The following is a 23,366-nucleotide window of genomic DNA, read 5'->3' on the forward strand; positions in this document are numbered from 1 at the left end:
TACGAGTGTAGTGAAATGCTTGTGCGTTTAGTTCCGACAGTGCAGCAATAGCAACAACAATCTAACAATTCCACAACAACTACCCAATACACACAAATCTAAGTAAAGGGATGGAATAAGAATATGTACATATAAATATATGGATGAGCAATGACCGAGTAGCATAGGCAAGATGCAATGAAGGGTTTAAAATACAGTATATACATATGAGATGAGTAATGCCAGATATGTAAACATCATTATTAAAGTGGCATTAATCAAGTGACTAGTGATCCATTTATTAGAGGGGACACTGATTTGAAGTTCTCTATGTAGGCAGCAGCCTCTGTGTTAGTGACAGCTGTATCGCAGTCTGATGGCCTTGAGATAGAAGTTATTTTTCAGTCTCTCAGTCCCAGCTTTGATGCACCTGTATTGACTCGCCTTCTGGATGATAGTGGCGGGAACAGGCCGTGGCTCAGGTGGTTGTTGTCCTTGATGATCTTTTTGGCCTTCCTGTGACGTCGGGTGCAGTAGGTGTCCTGGAGGGCAGGCCGTTTTCCCCTGGTGATGCGTTGTGCAGACCGCACCACCCTCTGGAGAGCCCATAATAGGTTGGTAACCCGTTGTATAAAAGTGATAATGCCCGAGAAGCCGGTGTTTAGAGGATATATTGGCACGGTTCGCCGGCCCTCCACTTCGTCTCGGGCCTAACAGCACCTGTACCAATATATCCTCCAAACACCAGCTTCTCGGGCATTATCACTTAAATAATGCACGCTCGAGAATGTACTTCAAGCCAATCAGAAACGAGTATTCAACAATGCCATGGTATAAAGCTGTTTATGGATATGTGTATGACTGTATACTGTAAGTCCATCTGCATTCCCCACTTTATTCTGTTCTGCCCTCTATCTGCTCAGTTAGGAACCTGCAGTCACCATTTAAAAAGCAGACATTTTAAACCTCTACAGAGCTGCCAGATCCCATTGATTTTGGCAAAGGTGACGAGGGTAAATTAAGGTTATTCCTTTGACCGTTTAAACATTATTGCTATTCAATACTTCTCTGTCCACTGTGTGATTAAGTGTGTACTCTGAAGTATTTCAATGTGGTTTCAATTGAACTGTTTTCATGTTGCTGATGCTGGGTTTTCTTCCTCCACAGTGTTCCTGGCAGGAATCCGAGAGTTTGTTTGTTTGGTCTGTTGAGCATAAATAATGAAAGGCTCAGACTGCTGTTCATAATACCCTATCAGACAACCTACAGCTGCACAATGTTTGGTTAGTGCTCTAATGCAAAAATCACCCACAAAGAAAGTTCACTTTGTTTGCATGAAATTCTTTATTTTTTTCACCACTCATCCCCACATCACTTGGTTTGGCAAAGGACAAGATCCACAGTGTTGAATGTAATGTTGGTGAGAAGGGCTGCTGTTGTATCTCATATCATATCTGCAAATACATTTAGTTTACTGTGGCCACACCGGTTTCCTCTCAGGTAGAGAGAGGTAGAAGAAGAGAGAGAGGGAGAGGATGGAAAGAAAAGAGAGCGATGGAGAGTGGCCCCACTGAAACACTGCCCATTGCCTCCTGTTAGTTACAACCTACAGAAAGCCTAAAGAGAGTAATTCAGAGAGCAGATGGCCCTGGCACTTTAAGGAAGAACATTGTGCAATAGATTCAGGTTGGACTCTTATTCTAATTACAAAGAAGACTTCCAGATTGCCTGCTGTACTATCGCATAATGACATCCATATTCCAGTCTTTTATTTGACTGGAGTGGGTATTCTCGTTAACTTCGCCACATGATATTTTGTAGCCGAGTTTGTCACAGATTTCAGGGTCCGTCCCACCCCTCCAAGCCCCCTCTCCCACCCCTAAGATGCTGCAGGGATAGGGAGGCTTTTAGCCAAGCATTCTCCCCACACTGGGACAGCCTTATACCCTGATGTTCACCCCAAACAAAGCCTCAGAAATCACACTGGCCCTCCAGTGTTTGTGCCAGAGGAACCCCTTGCATGGAAAACACAATAAATAGCATGTGTGTGTACGTGTGTGTGGTTTTGCAGATATCCATGTGTCATTTTGTGTGTTTGCATCTGTGTCTGTGTGTATTTCACTCACAGCCGTCGTTTCATGTTAAGTTTATAATACAGTGCACAGCATCGAGAGCTCAGTCTGTCTGTAGTGTCTTCAGCACCATGGTTGTTTCAGTGCCCGGACCAGGGGTTGGGGCAGTTGGTGTGGTCTCTGTGCCCGCTCTCGGTGTGTCCGCTCTGGGCCTCTCTCTTTCCGGGCCAGACCCGTGGGCTCTCAGGGCTGCTTAGGCCTCTCCAGCTTCATTAAGGGCCCTGCGGTGGTGTCGGAGTCACTGTGGTGCTTCCTCTCCCTGGGGGGCTCAGCCTTGCTGCAACGGGTCCACGAGGGGGAGCGCATGTAGCCTCCTCTGGGCAGGGGTGGCTGGTGGTGGCCTGGGGATGATAATGAGGAGAAGGGTCAAGCTATGCACATACATGTGATGAGAGGAGGTAAGTTATGGATCACACACATACAGACATGCACGTCTCTTAACCACACACATAAAACTCATGTACAGGCAAGGTGAGGTCAAAGTGCACGCCTCTCACGTATCCTGATATTTTTATGGAAAGAAAACAGACTCTGGGACATGTATGTTGTGAACCGCTCTATACAGCTCAAACATGCTGACCACGTAACCCAGAGGCCCTGGATTAAGTTTCCACAACTTCCTGTCTGTCACATGTATAGCACACAGTATACACTGAGTGGACAAAACATTAGGAACATTTCAAAGACATAGACTGACCAGGTGAATCCAGGTGAAAGTTATGATCCCTTATTGTTATTCCTTGTTAAATCCACTTCAATCTATGTAGGTGAAGGGGAGGAGACAGGTTAAATAAATATCAAATATTTTTAAGCCTTGAGACAATTAAGACATGGATTGTGTATATTTTTTATTTATTTTATTTTACCTTTATTTAACTAGGCAAGTCAGTTAAGAACAAATTCTTATTTTCAATGACGGCCTAGGAACAGTGGGTTAACTGCCTGTTCAGGGGCATATGTGCCATTTAGAGGGTGAATGGGCAAGACCAAATATGTAAGTGCCTTTGAACAGGATATGGTAGTAGGTGCCAGGCGCACTGCTTTGAGTGTGTCAAGTACTGCAAAGCAGCTGGGTATTTCATGCTCAACAGTTTCCCGTGTGTATCAAGAATGGTCCACCACCAAAGGAAATCCAGCCAAATGGACACAACTGGGAGAAGCATTGGAGTCAACATGGGCCAGCATCCCTGTGGAACGCTCTTAACCACTAGTCTACCTGCTATCTCCCCCAATGGTCACCATACTGTAACTCATTTAACAAAGTGAATCAAGTCAGCAGGGACTGTCAACTCCCTGAAGTCACCTAATGCCTCTAAAAGCTTCCTTTCTCTATGCCACTTCAGTCAACCATGTTTTCCCAAGGTTCTCCAAAAATAGCAAACACAGTAAAGTACAGAATATAAATTAGTTTATGCAGCTCCACATGACCTATTCCTCTGGGATTCTTACAGCATGATAGAGTTGCTCTGAATATAGAGGCAGATGAAACTTTGAAGTACTCTGTCAGAGAGGCCGTGTGCAGTGAACTGAGTATGCGTTAGTGTATGTTAATGTGTAGCCTATACATGTATGTGTCTCAAGGACACCGAATCCCAAGAGAAATGGAGGAGTTTAGAAAACTAGAAGCTCTGTGCGTGTGTGTGCGTGTGTAAGCGCGTGCGCGTGCCTACGTGTGTAGTAGATGATAGATCATTTTAGTTTGATGTCTCTCTGCTTCTCATCTCATGTCATTGTTATTGATCTAAAACAGTCACATGGTCACCTCTCCTCCAATCATCAGCTGCATTTAGCCTGCTGGCTGTTTTCTCCAGTTCATTATGCTCACAATGGCTGCTTGTTTTAGCTGTCACAGACATTTGTCTCACACTTATTTTTCGGTGTCTCGAGGCAGCAGAACTCCACCATTCATCGTGCCTGTCTGTTTGTTCTTCAGTTCTCAGAACCACTACACAGCTCTCCAGTGTCTCTTTGGTCTATAGCCATCAGCATGCTAAACAGAGATTGTACTTCAGTTTTGTGGAGTGGTGATATCATGGATAGAGAATATGATTGGTTCGCTAACAACTAGGGTGAGTAGAAATGAGAAGCTGATTGGTATTTAGGTGATGAGGCTAGGAGGTGATGACATCAGAGGAATGTGTTTGTGAAATGTTTTGGCAAATAGGTTGCTGCACTTAATGAATCTCTCCCCTCTCTCTCTCTCTCTCTCTCTCTCTCTCTCTCTCTCCCTTTCCCTTACTATACCCTTTTCTTTCTCTGTATCTCTCCCTGTACCTCTCTTTCTTTGTGTCCATCTCCCCACTCTCTTTAATCTTGAATCAATCCCCCCCTCATATGTGTTCATCTGCATGTCCTTGAGTGCACAGAAGGGACCCGTGTCAAGCAGGTTCACACGAATATTGGTCGTAGAAAGTGCATCTTTATTTCATATGCCCCTGTCTCTTTACACCACTTGGTGGTGCTGTTCACTGTACACTACCACAGAGATCACAGGATTAATAGGTGTAGCCGGGCACACTTTCTAACCTTTACTGCACACATATCAATGCAATTACTGTCTAATGAAAAGGCAAGTCCCAGCTCTCACTCTCCATAAGTGAAATGCTGTAACAATAGATCAACCAGCAGTGATGTATGTTCACACAAGGGTACACATGAAAACATGCAAACAACACACACACACACACACACACACACACACACACACACACACACACACACACACACACACACACACACACACACACACACACACACACACACACAACATTGATGGTATTGATCCCTGAAGATTGATGGTGTCTCCATTGGATTTTAATGGGAGGGACAAGAGACTCCTCAGCATCCTGAAAGGCTCTGTTTGAGTGAGTGCTTGTTAATTAAACTTTGTATCTGCCACCGCTGATCCTTGTGTGTGTATGTCCCTACTTTCATGATGTGTCTCTGCATCTCTACCATGCATCTGTGTCCTTGTCTATGTCTGTGTGTGACTAGAATGCTATAGTCGCAGTATGAGTCAGCCCATCCCTGGTCAGTGTTTTGTGATTGACAGCTCTATGAATATGGATGCAGGAGAAGCCTCCTCTTCTCCTTGCAGGGTTCTGACAGAGACGGATCAGAGGATGAGACTCTCACCCCACAAACACACACCTGTTTCTATCTCTCATTTAACATCCCTTACCCTCAGACCTTCCTATCAGGACCACTGACCACACCTTACCCTATTGCTCAGGACCTACTCATAACCAACTCCCTTGAGGGTCCTCCCATTTAGTTCAGAACAAATATCAAGAACAATCATAATCCAATTTCCTTAACTCAGTCCACCATCAGCCCACAAAGGCACCCCCCTCTTCTATCACATCCTTGTAGTGTCTCCCTCCCTGCCTCCCTGCCTGTCTCCCTGCCTGCTTCCCTCCCTGTCTCCCTGCCTGCTTCCCTCCCTGCCTTCCTGCCTGTCTCCCTCCCTGCCTCCCTGCCTGTCTCCCTGCCTGCTTCCCTGCCTGTCTCCCTGCCTGCTTCCCTGCATGCCTCCCTCCCTCCCTCCCTCCTAGCTACCATGTCTGCAGTGTCTAGCTGTAATAAACCTCTCTTTCTAAGAAGCCCTTCTGTGCTGTTGGCTCAAACAGATTCCACAACCAGTGTGTTGCTGTGAAAACAAAGTCCACAGAAAATACCAGCCTGCGCCCTACAAAGGCTCTTAAACCACAGGGGAGCACAATGCCAGTATGGTGCCAACACGCTGTCTGTACCGTGTATGTTACACCTGGTTACTGTGTGTGTGTGTGTGTGTGTGTGTGTGTGTGTGTGTGTGTGTGTGTGTGTGCGTGCGTGCGAATGTGTGTGTTTCATGTTGGGACTGGGACATCAGTTATGGGGCCCCTCTTTGTGCAGTCCTTTCAGAGGCCCGAGTGGACTCCTAAAGATTTATGAGCAAGACTACTACAGTTACCCTGAATGGAAATGTTTTCCCCCAGTCTTGCCCACAGCTGCTGCTACAGTATAGTGGGTAATTGTGTTATTTTTGTCTGCTTGGAAAGCTTCAACCTGCCTTGTTAACACTGAGGAGCCACAGCATCAAAACACACAGATTGGATTGATCTGAGAACATCACCAAGCCCCTTCTCCATGCGTTGCCCATCCCCCTTCGATGGTAGTAGATTTGAAGGCAGCAGAAGGGTATATGCTACTGTATATGGCAATGAGACCACCTAGCCAGTGACTGTCTCTGGTAAAGTGGTGACAGAGCTGCAGTGTCCTCCCTCTGTCCTCCTGTGTCATCACAGGGTGTGACTGTCAGAGCCTGGGCTCTCCTGGAGAACACTGCAGAGGAGATGACTCACTCCCACACAGATCTGGGATCAGCTTTCCCTCCCCCTATACTAATCTTAACCATTGGGGGGGGGGAACACAAAATGCACCATATACTGTATCAGTGTCTAGGGGCAACTCCATCCTACTGCCTCACTCCTCCTCTCTCAAATGGGCTTTAATGTGGTGAAAGTGATCCTGGGGTTTGTAGTTTAAATAGCCTGTTTCTGAGGTGATTATGGTCATAATAGTCTCTGTTGAGATCTGGTATGTCATCTCTTGTTATCTGTCTATTTCACATACACAGAACAGATGCAGATACTGACTGTACAGAGGGGTGAGATTGGGTGGGGGCCTACCAATGCAGCTGTACACATTTAGATAATCTAATTTATTGTCCTCCCTTTCTCCTCTGGTCCTCCCTCACTCCACTAACCCTCTCTGGCCTTCATCCCTCCATCTCCTCCTCATCCCCCCCATCCCCTCCATTTCTCCTGAACATCTCATCTGCCAACTCTGATCCCTGGGCTGTCCTGACTGGCAGGTGTCCAAAACATAAGTGCCCACACAGCTTTCATTACCCCTGTCTGTCCAATATACAGTTGGAGAGGAGAGGAGAGGAGAGGAGAGGAGAGGAGAGGGAGAGGAGAGGAGAGGAGAGGAGAGGAGAGGAGAGGAGAGGAGAGGAGAGGAGAGGAGAGGAGAGGAGAGGAGAGGAGAGGAGAGGAGAGGAGAGGAGAGGAGAGGAAATTAAATGGAAAGAAAAGAAAGGAAAGGAAAGAGAAGGAAAACAGAAGAAAATAAGATGAATACATAAATAATGTGTAAATGTGTAGTCAGTTTGTTTAGGCCTGATGATGATAACAGTATCTACAGCTCAGGAGAGTCCTGGCCTTGTATCCAGCTGAGAACAGTGAATAATTCAGGACTCCATTCAGAGTGAACTCCCTCAGCCTCCCCTATCTTCCTTTCCTCCTCCCCTTCCGTTTCCCACACAACCCAATCTCACTATCCCACTCTCTCCCCTGGCCTTCCCCTCCTCTTCCTCCCCTCTCTCCTTTTACCTTTGACTAACCCTCCATTCACCCTCTTCCCCAACACCCTCCCTCACCTTCTCCTCATCTCGCTTTTCCCCAGCCAATCTGCTCTTACCCCCAACTCACCCTCTCCTTTTTCCCACGGCTTTACACTGACTGAACTAACTCCCGCCCGCCTACTGACCTAGGTTCATAACACACTCCTATGGAATATCCAGCCACTCTACCTTTACAGACTACAGTCTATATACATATTATGCACATTATCCACCCATACATTCCCTTCATATAGCCATGTCAAGGTGTTTAGATCCTTTCACCTTGATAAGCAGTTAGACAATACATTTACTGTACAAGCAAGCCACCTTCTTCCTTCACTGCAATACACTCTATACCTCTGGCTACTGAGCTTGTTATTTATCATTAGAGCAGGTGGTGATACTGAAGGAGCTTTAAGGGAACACAGATATAACAAGGAAGTAACAGAACAGCTGGATCTCACAGCTGAGATGTGTCCTAAGTCCTCCCTGGGTAAGGTAACAGTAACCCCTGATAAACAACTCTTTCTCATATACACATGAACAGACACACACACACATACACTCACAGCTGATGTATGTCCAGTCCAGTGGCAGTAGAATCCCCACTGGGCAGAACACCTGGCCCTGTGGTTCTGTCATCTATCACACAAGGTCATCTATACACCAGCCTCAGCCTGATCTGATTTTCACCTGGAGGTATTATCCCACTCTCACTATTCTCACTACTGAGGCAGCCAGAGAGAGAGAGACACTGCTGGAGAAGAGAGCCTGTTCTTGACTATGGCTCCTCTAGAGACTGTACAGTCTGGATAGTCTGGCCTGGACACTGGAGAGCAGCTTTAGTCATTAGTCATGCATGTGTGTGTGAGTGTATGAGTATGTGTGTGTTTGCATGGGTATGTGTATCTCTGTATCCCGTCTTGAGTCCGAATGCAAAACATACTCTTATTTGAGCACAGTGTGCCACTGCTGGAGTGAGTCAGAGATCCCCAGAGTGTCACTGTCTAATCTATGAGTGGGAAATAGAGAACACCAGGCAATGACAAAGCACTTCAAGATACTTGGCAATAAAGATAAGATGCAAACCAGCATACCAGCATACATCTACTGAATGCAGATAGAGCACAGTGGAGGAAGATCAACTTTATCCAATTCAACATAATGTAAAGGGGCGTACATACGGTTACTGTGCATTCGGAAAGTATTCAGACACCCTGACTTTTTCCACATTTTGTTACATTACTGCCTAATTCTAAAATGGACTCAATAGTTTCCCCCTCATAAATCTACACACAATACCCCATAATGACAAAGCAAAAACAGGTACAGTGCCTTGCGAAAGTATTCGGCCCCCTTGAACTTTGCGACCTTTTGCCACATTTCAGGCTTCAAACATAAAGATATAAAACTGTATTTTTTGTGAAGAATCAACAACAAGTGGGACACAATCATGAAGTGGAACGACATTTATTGGATATTTCAAACTTTTTTAACAAATCAAAAACTGAAAAATTGGGCGTGCAAAATTATTCAGCCCCCTTAAGTTAATACTTTGTAGCGCCACCTTTTGCTGCGATTACAGCTGTAAGTCGCTTGGGGTATGTCTCTATCAGTTTTGCACATCGAGAGACTGACATTCTTTCCCATTCCTCCTTGCAAAACAGCTCGAGCTCAGTGAGGTTGGATGGAGAGCATTTGTGAACAGCAGTTTTCAGTTCTTTCCACAGATTCTCGATTGGATTCAGGTCTGGACTTTGACTTGGCCATTCTAACACCTGGATATGTTTATTTTTGAACCATTCCATTGTAGATTTTGCTTTATGTTTTGGATCATTGTCTTGTTGGAAGACAAATCTCCGTCCCAGTCTCAGGTCTTTTGCAGACTCCATCAGGTTTTCTTCCAGAATGGTCCTGTATTTGGCTCCATCCATCTTCCCATCAATTTTTACCATCTTCCCTGTCCCTGCTGAAGAAAAGCAGGCCCAAACCATGATGCTGCCACCACCATGTTTGACAGTGGGGATGGTGTGTTCAGGGTGATGAGCTGTGTTGCTTTTACGCCAAACATAACGTTTTGCATTGTTGCCAAAAAGTTCCATTTTGGTTTCATCTGACCAGAGCACCTTCTTCCACATGTTTGGTGTGTCTCCCAGGTGGCTTGTGGCAAACTTTAAACGACACTTTTTATGGATAACTTTAAGAAATGGCTTTCTTCTTGCCACTCTTCCATAAAGGCCAGATTTGTGCAATATACGACTGATTGTTGTCCTATGGACAGAGTCTCCCATCTCAGCTGTAGATCACTGCAGTTCATCCAGAGTGATCATGGGCCTCTTGGCTGCATCTCTGATCAGTCTTCTCCTTGTATGAGTTGAAAGTTTAGAGGGACGGCCAGGTCTTGGTAGATTTGCAGTGGTCTGATACTCCTTCCATTTCAATATTATCGTTTGCACAGTGCTCCTTGGGATGTTTAAAGCTTGGGAAATCTTTTTGTATCCAAATCCGGCTTTAAACTTCTTCACAACAGTATCTCGGACCTGCCTGGTGTGTTCCTTGTTCTTCATGATGCTCTCTGCGCTTTTAACTGACCTTTGAGACTATCACAGTGCAGGTGCATTTATACGGAGACTTGATTACACACAGGTGGATTGTATTTATCATCATTAGTCATTTAGGTCAACATTGGATCATTCAGAGATCCTCACTGAACTTCTGGAGAGAGTTTGCTGCACTGAAAGTAAAGGGGCTGAATAATTTTGCACGCCCAATTTTTCAGTTTTTGATTTGTTAAAAAGGTTTGAAATATCCAATAAATGTCGTTCCACTTCATGATTGTGTCCCACTTGTTGTTGATTCTTCACAAAAAAAATACAGTTTTATATCTTTATGTTTGAAGCCTGAAATGTGGCAAAAGGTCGCAAAGTTCAAGGGGGCCGAATACTTTCGCAAGGCACTGTATATCACCTTCAAATAAGTATTCAGACCCTTTACTCAATACTTTGTTGAAGCACCTTTGGCACCGTTTACAGCCCGGGTCTTCTTGGGTATGATGCTACAAGCATGGCACACCTGTATTTGGGGAGTTTCTCCCATTCTTCTCTGCAGCTCCTCTCAAGCTCTGTCAGATTGGATGGGGAGTGTCGCTGCACAGCTATTTTCAGGTCTCTCCAGAGATGTTCAATCGGGTTCAAGTCCGGGTTCTGACTGGGCCACTCAAGGACATTCAGAGACTTGTCCCGAAGCCGCTCCTGCGTTGTCTTGTATGTGTGCTTAGGGTTGTTGTCCTGTTGGAAGGTGAACCTTCTCCCCAGTCTGAGGTACTGAGTGTTCTGGAGTATGTTTTCATCAAGGATCTCTCTGTATTTTGCTCCGTTCATCTTTCTCTCGATCCCTGCCACTGAAAAACACCTGCCACCACCATGCTTCATTGTAGGGATGGTGCCAGGTTTCCCCCAGATGTGATGCTTGCAGTTCAATTTTGGTTTCATCAGAGCAGAGAATCTTGTTTCTCATGGTCTGAGAGTCCTTTAGATGCCTTTTGGCAAACTCCAAGTGGGCTGTCATGTGCCTTTCACTGAGGAGTGGCTTCCATCTGACCATTCTACCATAAAGGCCTGATTGCAGAGATGTTTGTCCTTTTAGAAGGTTATTCTCTCTCCACAAAGGAACTCTGGAGCTCTGTCAGAATGACCATCGGGTTCTTGGTTACCTCCCTGACCAAGACCCTTCTTTACCGATTGCTCAGTTTGGCCGGGCAGCCAGCTCTAGGAAGAGTCTTGGTGTCCAAACGTCTTCCATTTAAGAATGATGGAAGCCACGCTGTTCTTGGGGACCTTCAATGCTGCAATTTTTTGGGGTACCCTTCCCCAGATCTGTGCCTCGACACAATCCTGTCTCGGAGCTCTATGGACAATTCCTTCGACCTCGTGTCTTGGTTTTGCTCTGACATGCACTATCAACTGTGCGACCTTATATAGACAGGTGTGTGCCTTTCCAAATCATGTCAAATCAGATTTTTATTTACCACAGGTGGACTCCAATCAAGTTGTAGAAATGTCTCAAGGATAATCAATGGACTCAGGATGCACCTGAGCTCAATTTCGGAGTCTCATAGGAAAGAGTCTGAATACTTATGTAAATAAGGTATTTCCGTCTTCTTCTTTTTTTACATACATTTGCAAACATTTCTAAAAACCTGTTTTCACTTCGTCATTATGGGACATTGTGTGTAGATTGATGAAGAAAAAAATAGTTTAATCCATTTTAGAGTAAGGCTGTGACAAACAAATATGGAACAGGTCAAGGGGTCTGAATACTTTCTGAATGCACTGTATGGATGTGAAAATAAACACTTTTATCAGGGTCTGTATTACACATTGAGACAATATTATTGGTGTTCTGATCACATTTACCACCACTCTTCTATCTTAGTACACTAGTCCTGACTCCCTTTCACCAGCCATAGGTCTTAATACGACACCGAAAATCTCCGCACGGTCCCTGACCTCCTCGACAGTATCACCCCACTGAGTGAGATTATGGTCATCACACAACGCTGCTTATTTCTCCTGCTGGGCTTTTTAATGTCCGATTCGTCAGTAAAACTGCTGCACTATATCAGAGGATATAGCTAGATGGCTGGGGATATGGGGACAGTCTGTTGTTCTCCCTGTGAGTTTTATGGCTGTGGTGCTCCGGTAGCAGCAGCTGTGGTGGGTTTATACGAGCCCTGTGGTGAGGTCCTGCCGTCAGGACCAGGATATCTGGCATATTCACTGGAACTCAGGGAGCCATCAGTCTCTTGTGGAGAAATGGGAAACCTTTGCTGCGGTGGAGAGGGAATCACCACCTCTCATGTATTTCTCTTTCATGTTTCTCCCTTTCTCCCTCCCTCTCTCTTTTTAATACTCCCTCTCCCTCTCTCTTTTTAATACTCCCTCTCCCTCTCTCTTTTTAATACTCCCTCTCCCTCTCTCTTTTTAATACTCCCTCTCCCTCTCTCTTTTTAATACTCCCTCTCCCTCTCTCTTTTTAATACTCCCTCTCCCTCTCTCTTTTTAATACTCCCTCTCCCTCTCTCTTTTTAATACTCCCCTCCCTCTCTCTTTTTAATACTCCCTCTCCCTCTCTCCTCTCTCCCTCCCTCTCTCTTTTAATACTCCCCTCTCCCTCCCTCTCTCTTTTTAATACTCCCTCTCCCTCTCTCTTTTTAATACTCCCTCTCCCTCTCTCTTTTTAATACTCCCTCTCCCTCTCTCTTTTTAATACTCCCTCTCCCTCTCTCTTTTTAATACTCCCTCTCCCTCTCTCCTCTCTGCCTCCCTCTCTCTTTTTAATACTCCCTCTCCCTCTCTCCTCTCTGCCTCCTGCCTCTCTCTGTCACTAGGGGTCCCCAGCACACTGATCTACCTAGTCAGGTGCCTCCTCCTCCTCAGTGGGATTAATCTAAGAGGAGGTTATGGGGTACAGCACAATGCAGTGATTAAAGCACTGGGGGTCACTGGGGATTAAGGCTGTGTAGATACATGCATGCACTTAGGGCAGTGGTTCCCAAGCTGGAATGAAAATAGGGTCGCTGGAGAATTTCCAAAATCCTGGCAAGTATATATATATGTATATATTATAACATCGTCTTGAAATGTGGTTAACCTTAAAAATTGAAATGGAAATTATTCAAATATTAAAGTCAACTAGAGAGTTCCCTTAGAATATGGGAAAGGCTGCACTTCACCGATGCACTTGAATCATTCCCATGGTGAGTGACTAGGCCCGCTATACTATGAAACCACACACTGTTGCAGAGACGTTGAAATTACCGGCCGCTATTGATATGGTGAAAACAATGTGTGGGGAGACAGAGGCACAGAAACTCACATCAATACCTTTGTCAGAAAACACTGTTAAAAAAATAATTTATGCTATCTCTAGCAATCAAGAGGAAACTCGGACTGAACGACTCAAAATCTTCCCAGTTTATGCTCTCCAAATGAACGTTAGCTGCGAGGGCCAAGATGCCCACGCATGAATTTTGTTCGCTATACATGCTGGGGGATGCTATTCACGAGGACATATTGTTCTGTCTCACGATTCCCGAGCATGAAAGAGCACAGGGGATGTTCAGTGTGCTGTGTGGCTATATTGATGAAAAACAGATTCCATGGGATCAAATGTTGGGCTTTTGCACAGATGGGGCTCCGTCTATGGCGGGACGACAGGCAGGCCGTCACACTCTAGTCATGAATGTCTCCCTCTGCCATAAGGACGCATTGTATGACACACCGAGAGCAATTGGGGGCAAAAAAGCTGATTACAGAACTCAGAGATATACTGCAGCAGGTAACTTTCATTGTAAATGATATCAAACCACATCCACTGCGCTCACGCCTATTGGCAAAATTATCTGGAGACAATGTTCTATTTCACACCAAGGCTTGGTGGTTATCAAGGGGGAGTGTTGGAAAGATTCTTTGCATTAAGAGAGGAACTGTTGTCATTCACAATGGATGTTAAAAAAAACAGACTTGGTTGACTTTCTGTGTAAAGAAAATAAAATGTGTCTCCTTGCCTATGTAACAGACGTATTTGGGAAACTGAACGCAAGCATGCAGGGAAAATACAAAAACCTACAGATGAGTGACCGAATCAGTGGGTTCAGAGGAAAGGATTCTTATTGGAGAGAGTCATTCAAAAGTGAACCATGCCCACTTCCCTCGGCTGTGCATGTTTCTAACAGAAAACAGCATCAGTAAGTATCCCACACGAGTGATGACTGCTCACCTCCAACGCTTAGAAGAGCACTTTGGCACCTACTTCCCAATCCATTTGACTGTGATCTTGGCTCAATTGACATGCTGGTGGGTGAAATCGAATAGCTGATTTAGCTGTCATTCACAGATCACTACGGAGCAGTTTTGGTTCCTGACTCTAAGGGAATACTCTGCCGTCTCCCTCTGACATTAATGCCGCGTTCAACACAACTAGGAACTGGGAACTCAGCAATTTCTGACTTCCGACTTCAGTGCATTCAAGAGAACTGGGAACTCTGAAAAAAATGAGCTCCGACTGGAAAAAATAGTTTTGAACAGTCATCCAACTCGGAATTCCAACTCTGGAACTCGGGGCCTCTTATAGCTCCGACTTTCTGACCTGAAGATCACTGACATCATTATTTGACTGAGTTCCCAGTTGTCTTAAAAGCACCATGAAACTCGTGGTACCCTTTGCCAGCTTATATCTGTATGAAGCTGCATTCAGTGCTCTCGTCTGCATTAAAACCAAATATCGGTCCAGGTTGGATGTGACAGCAAATATGAGGTGCGCACTATCGAACGTGTCCCCGGACTTTGAGAAGCTCCGACGCCACATGCACAAAGTACAACCATGTCATTAGTGGTGGTGAGATAAGATACATTATGTCAGACTAATTTGCAGTTGACTGTCATAGCCCCACATGAAAAGTATGTGATGGTGAGTTGAGAAGACAATCAAAAATACTTGTTTGGGGTCACGAAAATCTTTCAGTATCAAAATGTGGTCATGGGCCAAAAAGGTTTGGAACCCCTGACTTACGGGCTAAGGTCAGACAAGGGAGCAACGCAATGCCTTTTTATGGGGAGTAATGTGATAAATTGGCACGGTTCAACCCTGGGGGTAAGGAGCAGGAGCGTGGGTGATGTCTAAGCAAGATTGCTGTATTTCTTAAAGTGCACCTTTGTAAGGTTATTTTAATATCCCGCACACAGAGCTGAACATAGCTCTCTGTGGTTCCCCATGCTGAGAACGTATATGAGTGTAGAACAGGTGTATTGTAAAGCAAACATCTTAGTACCGTTCCCAAGTCACGCATATCTCTTCTTAATAGAGATGAGGTGAGAGTGTGAGCGTAAAGCAGCTGAATGGAGTGATGATGTGGAGCTCTTTGAGGATCGTTCTCCCTCTCAGCAGGAAACATGGGGCTATGGATCATAAGTAATACATGGGATGGATTTCCTGTTTCCTCTGGTTGTGAGGAGGGCGGTTTGCTGGGCCCGGACGCATCCCTGATCACAGGTTAATCAGACTCCCCTCTAACTAATGCTAATTAGCGCTATGCTACAGTAGTCTATTGTGCTGTATCAGACAACCAGCCTGGGATCTGGTACCAATAACTATCAACATTGACATGGACACAAACTGAAATGAGAATCTCCCAGAGACGCATAACAGGAATATACTGTATATTGGTCATTATCACAAAATATAGAGAACTGCTTGAATTACAGTAAGAATTCAGAGGAATGTTCAATCCAATGTGCTGCTGAAGTTTTATTGGGTTCTCCCATGTGTCCTTTTCCCTGCAGCCAAAGAGAACACAATTGTAAGCTTTTTATTAGAGTGCTCATTGCTCTACAGACCCTCTGCACACACACACACACACACATTTGTGATCACCTAAACCATTTAGATTTTGATGTAATGGGGTCGTATGCTACAGAATGGGGTGATATGTAAATAAGTCTGTCTAGTGGACAGAGTTTTTAGAGGGAGAACAGAGTAAACAGAGATAGTGTTTCTGTTTTGTCTCCTGCAGAGAGCAAAACATACACTCTAACATCCAACTGTGTTCAACCAAAGTAGGAGGAAATTCAATTTGGGTAATGGTTCTCTCAAGGCGAACAAAGACCATGTTTAAGCCAGTCCATCACACTAGGGTCGTCTTGGTTGGAGAACAAGAGGGTTGTCAAATCCACCAAATCAACCATTCAATGGTTAATGAATTGGGCGGCTGGTAGCCTAGTGGTTAGAGCGTTGGTTAAGTAACCGAAAGGTTGCTAGATCACTACCCAAGGTAAAAATCTGACATTCTGCCCCTGAACAAGGAAGTTAACCCACTAGGCTAGGCTGCAATTATAAATAAGAATTTGTTATAAGAATAAGAATTTGTTCTTAATGGACTTGCCTAGTTAAATAAAGGTTTAAAAAGAATGATTAATCAAGAATGATTCATCACATTTTATTTGTCACATACACATGGTTAGCAGATGTTAATGCGAGTGTAGCGAAATTCTTGTGTTTCTAGTTCCGACCATGCAGTAATATCTAACAAGTAATCTAACCTAACAATTTCACAACAACTACCTTGTACACACAAGTGTAAAGGAAGGAATAAGAATATGGACATAAAAATATATGAATGAGCGATGACCAAACAGCATAGGCAAGATGCAGGAGATGGTACAGAGTACAATATATACATATGAGATGAGTAATGTAGGGTATGTAAACATTATATAAAGTGACATTGTTTAAAGTGGCTAGTGATACATTCATTACATACATTTTTTCATTATTAAAGTGGCTAGAGATGAGTCAGTATTTTGGCAGCAGTCACTCAATGTTAGTGATGGCTGTTTAACAGTCTGATGGCCTTGAGATAGATGCTGTTTTTCAGTCTCTCGGTCCCAGCTTTGATGCACCTGTACTGATCTCACCTTCTGGATGATAGCGGGGTGAACAGGCAGTGGCTTGGGTGGTTGTTGTCCTTGATGATCTTTTTTGCCTTCCTGTGACATCGGGTGGTGTAGGTGTCCTGGAGGGCAGGTAGTTTCCCCCCGGTGATGCGTTGTGCAGACCTCACTACCCTCTGGAGAGCCTTACGGTTGTGGGCGGAGCAGTTGCCGTACCAAGTGGTGATACAGCCCGACAGGATGCTCTCGATTGTGCATCTGTAAGGTTGAAGAGGCGCTGCTGTGCCTTCTTCACCACGCTGTCTGTGTGGGTGGACCATTTCAGTTTGTCCGTGATGTGTACGCCGAGGAACTTAAAACTTTCCACCTTCTCCACTACTGTCCCGTCGATGTGGATAGGGGGCTGCTCCCTCTGCTGTTTCCTGAAGTCCATGATCATCTCCTTTGTTTTGTTGACATTGAGTGTGAGGTTATTTTCCTGACACCAGACTCCGAGGGCCCTCACCTCCTCCCTGTAGGCCGTCTCGTCGTTGTTGGTAATCAAGCCCACCACTGTAGTGTCTTCTGCAAACTTGATGATTGAGTTGGAGGCGTGCATGGCCACGCAGTCATGGTTGACAGGGAGTACAGGAGAGGGCTGAGAAAGCCCCCTTGTGGGGCCCCAGTGTAGAGGATCAGCGGGGTGGAGATGTTGTTACCTACCCTCACCACCTGGGGGTGACCCGTCAGGAAGTCCAGGACCCAGTTGCACAGGGCGGGGTGGAGACCCAGGGTCTCGAGCTTGATGATGAGTTTGGAGGGTACTATGGTGTTAAATGCTGAGCTGTAGTCAATGAACAGCATTCTTACATAGGTATTCCTCTTGTCCAGATGGGATAGGGCAGTGTGCAGTGTGATTGTGATTGCGTCTGTGGACCTATTGGTGTGGTAAGCAAATTGGAGTGGGTCTAGGGTGTCAGGTAGGTTGGAGGTGATATGATCCTTGACTAGTCTCTCAAAGCACTTCATGATGATGGAAGTGAGTGCTACGGGGTGATAGTCATTTAGCTCAGTTACCGTAGCTTTCTTGGGAACAGGAACAATGGTGGCCCTCTTGAAGCATGTGGGAACACCAGACTGGGATAAGGATTGATTGAATATGTCCGTAAACACACCAGCCAGCTGGTCTGCGCATGCTCTGAGGACGTGGCTGGGGATGCCGTCTGGGGCTGCAGCCTTGCGAGGATTAACACGTTTAAATGTCTTACTCACGTTGGCTGCAGTGAAGGAGAGCCAGCAGGTTTTGGTAGCGGGCCGTATCAGTGGCACTGTATTGTCCTCAAAGCGAGCAAGAAGTTGTTTAGTTTGTCTGGTAGCAAGACATCGTGGTCCACGATGGGGCTGGTTTTCCTTTTGTAGTCCGTGATTGACTGTAGACCCTGCCACATACCTCTCGTGTCTGAGCTGTTGAATTGTGACTCTACTTTGTCTCTATACTGACGCTTAGCTTGTTTGATTGCCTTGCAGAGGGAATAGCTACACTGTTTGTATTCGGTCATGTTTCAGGTCACCTTGCCCTGATTAAAAGCAGTGGTTCCCGCTTTCAGTTTTGCGCAAGTGCTGCCATCAATCCACGGTTTCTGGTTGGGGAATGTTTTAATAGACGCTCTGGGTACAACATCACCGATGCACTTGCTAATAAACTCACTCACCAAATCAGCGTATTCATCAATGTTATTGTCCGACGCTATGCGGAACATATTCCAGTCCACATGATCGAAGAAATCTTGAAGCGTGGAATCCGATTGGTCGGACCAGCGTTTAACAGACCTGAGCACGGGCGCTTCCTGTTTTAGTTTCTGTCTATAGGCTGGGGGCAACAAAATGCAGTCGTGGTCAGATTTTCCCGAAAGGAGGGCGGGGTAGGGCTTTATACGCGTTGCGGAAGTTAGAATAACAATGATCCAGGGTTTTGCCAGCCCGGGTCGCGCATTCGATATACTGATAAAATTTAGGGAGCCTTGTTTTCAGATTATCCTTGTTAAAATCCCCAGCTACAATAAATGCTCCCTCAGGATATGTGGTTTCCAGTTTACATAAAGTCAAATGAAGTTCTTTCAGGGCCGTCGATGTGTCTGCTTGGGGGGGAGGGGGGGGGGTATACACGACTGTGATTATGATCAAAGAGAATACTCTTGGTAGATAATGCAGTCAGCATTTGATTGTAAGGAATTTTACGTCAGGTGAAAAAAGGACTTGAGTTCCTGTATGTTGTTATGATCACACCACGTCTCGTTAATCATAAGGCATACACCCCCGCCCTTCTTCTTACCAGAGAGATGTTTGTGAGCCATGTTTCAGTGAAACAAAGAATGTTACAATCTCTGATATCTCTCTGGAAGGCAACCCTTGCTCGGATTTTGTAATACCTTGTTGTCAGAGACTGGACATTGGCGAGTAGTATGCTCGGGAGCGGTGCACGATGTGCCCGTCTACGGAGCCTGACAAGGAGATCGCTCCGTCTGCCCCTTCTGCGGCTCCGTTGTTTTGGATCGCCGGCTGTGATCCGATCTATTGTCCTGGGTGGTGGACCAAACAGAGGCTCCGCTTTGGGAAAGTCGTATTCCTGGTCGTAATGTTGGTGAGTTGACGTTGCTCTTATATCCAATAGTTCCTCCCGACTGTATGTAATAAAACCTAAGATTTCCTTGGGTAACAATGTAAGAAATAACACATAAAATTAAAAAAAATACTGCATAGTTTCCTAGGAACGCGAAGCGAGGCGGCCATCTGAGTATCTTGAGTATCTGAAAATGGTCCTACCTGCTGGGGACTCGTTGTGGTTCTCCTCATCAGAGTCAGCGAACACCTCAGCCAGCTCCTGGTCAGACATGTCGGTGAGCTCTGTCAGGTCCAGGAGGTCAAAGTGCACCTCTAGGGAGGACACGCTGCTCAGAGGCTCTGCAGGGTCAGAGAGAGAGGAAATTAGTAAGGTCATAGTTATGGACTGATATGGAGCAGCTGGTGGGTTTTATGATAAACTCAATAATAACCCAGTAGATGTGTAGTATCTCACTACAACTCAATGCTGTCTACACAACTCACCCAGAACACCCCCTCCCCCACACACACATACACAACCCTCCACACCCTCCTGACCCTCATTCTCAGTACCCCTGGTATGGAAGTTATCTCTCATGTTGTTTTTGTCAATGTCTATTGATACACCAGACCCTGCTCCAATGTCTATTGATACACCAGACCCTGCTCCAATGTCTATTGATACACCAGACCCTGCTCCAATGTCTATTGATACACCGGACCCTGCTCCAATGTCTATTGATACACCAGACCATGCTCCAATGTCTATTGATACACCAGACCCTGCTCCAATGTCTATTGATACACCAGACCCTGCTCCAATGTCTATTGATACACCAGACCCTGCTCCAATGTCTATTGATACACCAGACCCTGCTCCAATGTCTATTGATACCCCAGACCCTGCTCCAATGTCTATTGATACACCAGACCCTGCTCCAATGTCTATTGATACCCCAGACCCTGCTCCAATGTCTATTGATACACCAGACCCTGCTCCAATGTCTATTGATACACCAGACCCTGCTCCAATGTCTATTGATACCCCAGACCCTGCTCCAATGTCTATTGATACACCAGACCCTGCTCCAATGTCTATTGATACCAGACCCTGCTCCAATGTCTATTGATACCCCAGACCCTGCTCCAATGTCTATTGATACCCCAGACCCTGCTCCAATGTCTATTGATACCCCAGACCCAGCCCAATGTCTATTGATACCCCAATGTCCAATGTCTATTGATACCCCAGACCCTGCTCCAATGTCTATTGATACACCAGACCCTGCTCCAATGTCTATTGATACCCCAGACCCTGCTCCAATGTCTATTGATACACCAGACCCTGCTCCAATGTCTATTGATACACCAGACCCTGCTCCAATGTCTATTGATACCCCAGACCCTGCTCCAATGTCTATTGATACCCCAGACCCTGCTCCAATGTCTATTGATACCCCAGACCCTGCTCCAATGTCTATTGATACCCCAGACCCTGCTCCAATGTCTATTGATACCCCAGACCCTGCTCCAATGTCTATTGATACCCCAGACCCTGCTCCAATGTCTATTGATACCCCAGACCCTGCTCCAATGTCTATTGATACACCAGACCCTGCTCCAATGTCTATTGATACACCAGACCCTGCTCCAATGTCTATTGATACACCAGAGCGGCACGACTGTGCCGTTAACATGTACTGTTTTTATTCACGTTAAAATAAGAGCATGACAGTCCCAACATTCCACACTGGCAGCATTCATGCAGTATGGCAGTTAAAAATGTATATTTGCGTCACTCATGCTTTGCTAAGCATCTATGGAGTGTTACAGTCCCATGCTTGTCTGACACAATGCTTTGGGCTGGGTGGAGCTGGCATTCTTTAGTGATCATGGGTGAGGCATAACGGCTGACCGTGTGCTCTATGTGGTGTTAATAGTAAGGGACTATATGTACTTCATGTATGTGTGTGTGTTTATGTATGTGCTGTGGAGGCGTATCTCTGTGAACACTTTTCCAGTATTTTTGGCTTGTGAATGGATGTATATAGCTGTGTGTCTGAGTGTAGAGAGAGAGCGGGGGTGGATGGTTTTTAAGGATACCGTTTCCCAGCTAATTTCTCTCTACCAGCCAGGCAGTATACTGCCACAGGGTGGATCACAGCCCTCTCCTCAACGCTCCTTTGTTCCGCAGCTGCACAGCCCCATTCTCTCACTGTTCTCTCACTTTCCTGATAAATATAGCGCAGACATTGATTCAAGAAGATAAAAACCTTTAACCATATTATTATAAGTCAGAGAGAGTTGATAACCATGCAAAATCATAATCCTGGTGGTGGCTCTGCTGTATTTCACCCATTGTGAGGAGACATGGGCAGAGTTACACTGACGATTTGAGACAGAGAATTTCATTGGGTGCCAGAAGTTCCTAGACAATTGAATTCTACAATTGTCCTGACAATGGATTAAAACAAGCTCAAATAAATCATTCTCTGCTCCAACTCCTTTCCGCCTTGATTTTGGAAGTTCTTCCTGGTAAGCCCTTCTGTGGATTATAGTATTATTGTCACTGAATGATGGTTTGCCAACTCTGTACTAGAGGTCGACCGATTAATCGGAATGACCGATTAATTAGGGCCGATTTCAAGTTTTCATAACAATCGGAAATCGGTCATTTTGGGCTCCGATTTTTTTTAAATATTTTTTTTATACCTTTATTTAACTAGGCAAGTCAGTTAAGAACACATTCTTATTTTCAACGACGGCCTAGGAACAGTGGGTTAACTGCCTCGTTCAGGGGCAGAACGACAGATTTTCACCGTGTCAGCTCGGGATCCAATCTTGCAGTTAACTAGTCCAACGCAATAACGAATGCAGTAAGCCAAGGTAAGTTGCTAGCTAGCATTAAACTTATCTTATAAAAAACTATCAATCATAATCACTAGTTAACTACACATGGTTGATGATATTACTAGATATTATCTAGCGTGTCCTGCGTTGCATATAATCTGACTGAGTATACAAGCATACAAGTATCTAAGTATCTGACTGAGCGGTGGTAGGCAGAAGCAGGCGCGTAATCATTCATTCAAACAGCACTTTCGTGCGTTTTGCCAGCAGCTCTTCGTTGTGCGTCAAGCATTGCGCTGTTTATGACTTCAAGCCTATCAACTCCCGAGATGAGGCTGGTGTAACCGAAGTGAAATGGCTAGCTAGTTAGCGCGCGCTAATAGCATTTCAAACGTCACTCGCTCTGAGCCTTCTAGTAGTTGTTCCCCTTGCTCTGCATGGGTAACGCTGCTTCGATGGTGGCTGTTGTCATTGTGTTGCTGGTTCGAGCCCAGGGAGCAGCGATGAGAGGGACGGAAGCTATACTGTTACACTGGCAATAGCAAAGTGCCTATAAGAACATCTAATCGTCAAAGGTTAATGAAATACAAAAATTGCTATAGAGGCAAATAGTCTGATAATTCCTATAATAACTACAACCTAAAACTTCTTACCTGGGAATATTGAAGACTCATGTTAAAAGGAACCACCAGCTTTCATATGTTCTCATGTTCTGAGCAAGGAACTGAATCGTTAGCTTTCTTACACAGCACATATTGCACTTTTACTTTCTTCTCCAACACTTTGTTTTTGCATTATTTAAACCAAATTGAACATGTTTCATTATTTACTTGAGGCTAAATTGATTTTATTGATGTATTAAGTTAAAATAAGTGTTCATTCAGTATTGTTGTAATTGTCATTATTACAAACTGGAAAAAATCGGCCAATTAATCGGTATCGGCTTTATCGGTCCTCCAATAATCGGTATCGGTATCGGCGTTGAAAAAT

At 45.1% G+C, this 23,366-nt stretch overlaps 1 protein-coding gene across 2 annotated transcripts in view; it reads right to left on the bottom strand.

Moving 5' to 3' along the window:
- Positions 1–1,304: 1,304 nt before the first annotated feature.
- Positions 1,305–23,366, bottom strand: part of LOC112263763 (dysbindin domain-containing protein 1) — a 40,384-nt gene continuing 18,322 nt past the window's right edge. For both annotated transcript variants that reach the window (XM_024440329.2, XM_024440331.2), the window contains exons 3-4: positions 19,749–19,886; positions 1,305–2,452 (exon numbers count right to left, since the gene is read on the bottom strand). In XM_024440329.2, the coding sequence (XP_024296097.2) occupies positions 2,295–2,452; positions 19,749–19,886 (296 nt within the window). In that variant the 3' untranslated portion in view covers positions 1,305–2,294. The remainder of the gene's footprint in view (positions 2,453–19,748; positions 19,887–23,366) is intronic.

Source organism: Oncorhynchus tshawytscha, unplaced genomic scaffold (genome assembly GCF_018296145.1).
Source record: "Oncorhynchus tshawytscha isolate Ot180627B unplaced genomic scaffold, Otsh_v2.0 Un_scaffold_4_pilon_pilon, whole genome shotgun sequence".
Taxonomy (NCBI): domain Eukaryota; kingdom Metazoa; phylum Chordata; class Actinopteri; order Salmoniformes; family Salmonidae; genus Oncorhynchus; species Oncorhynchus tshawytscha.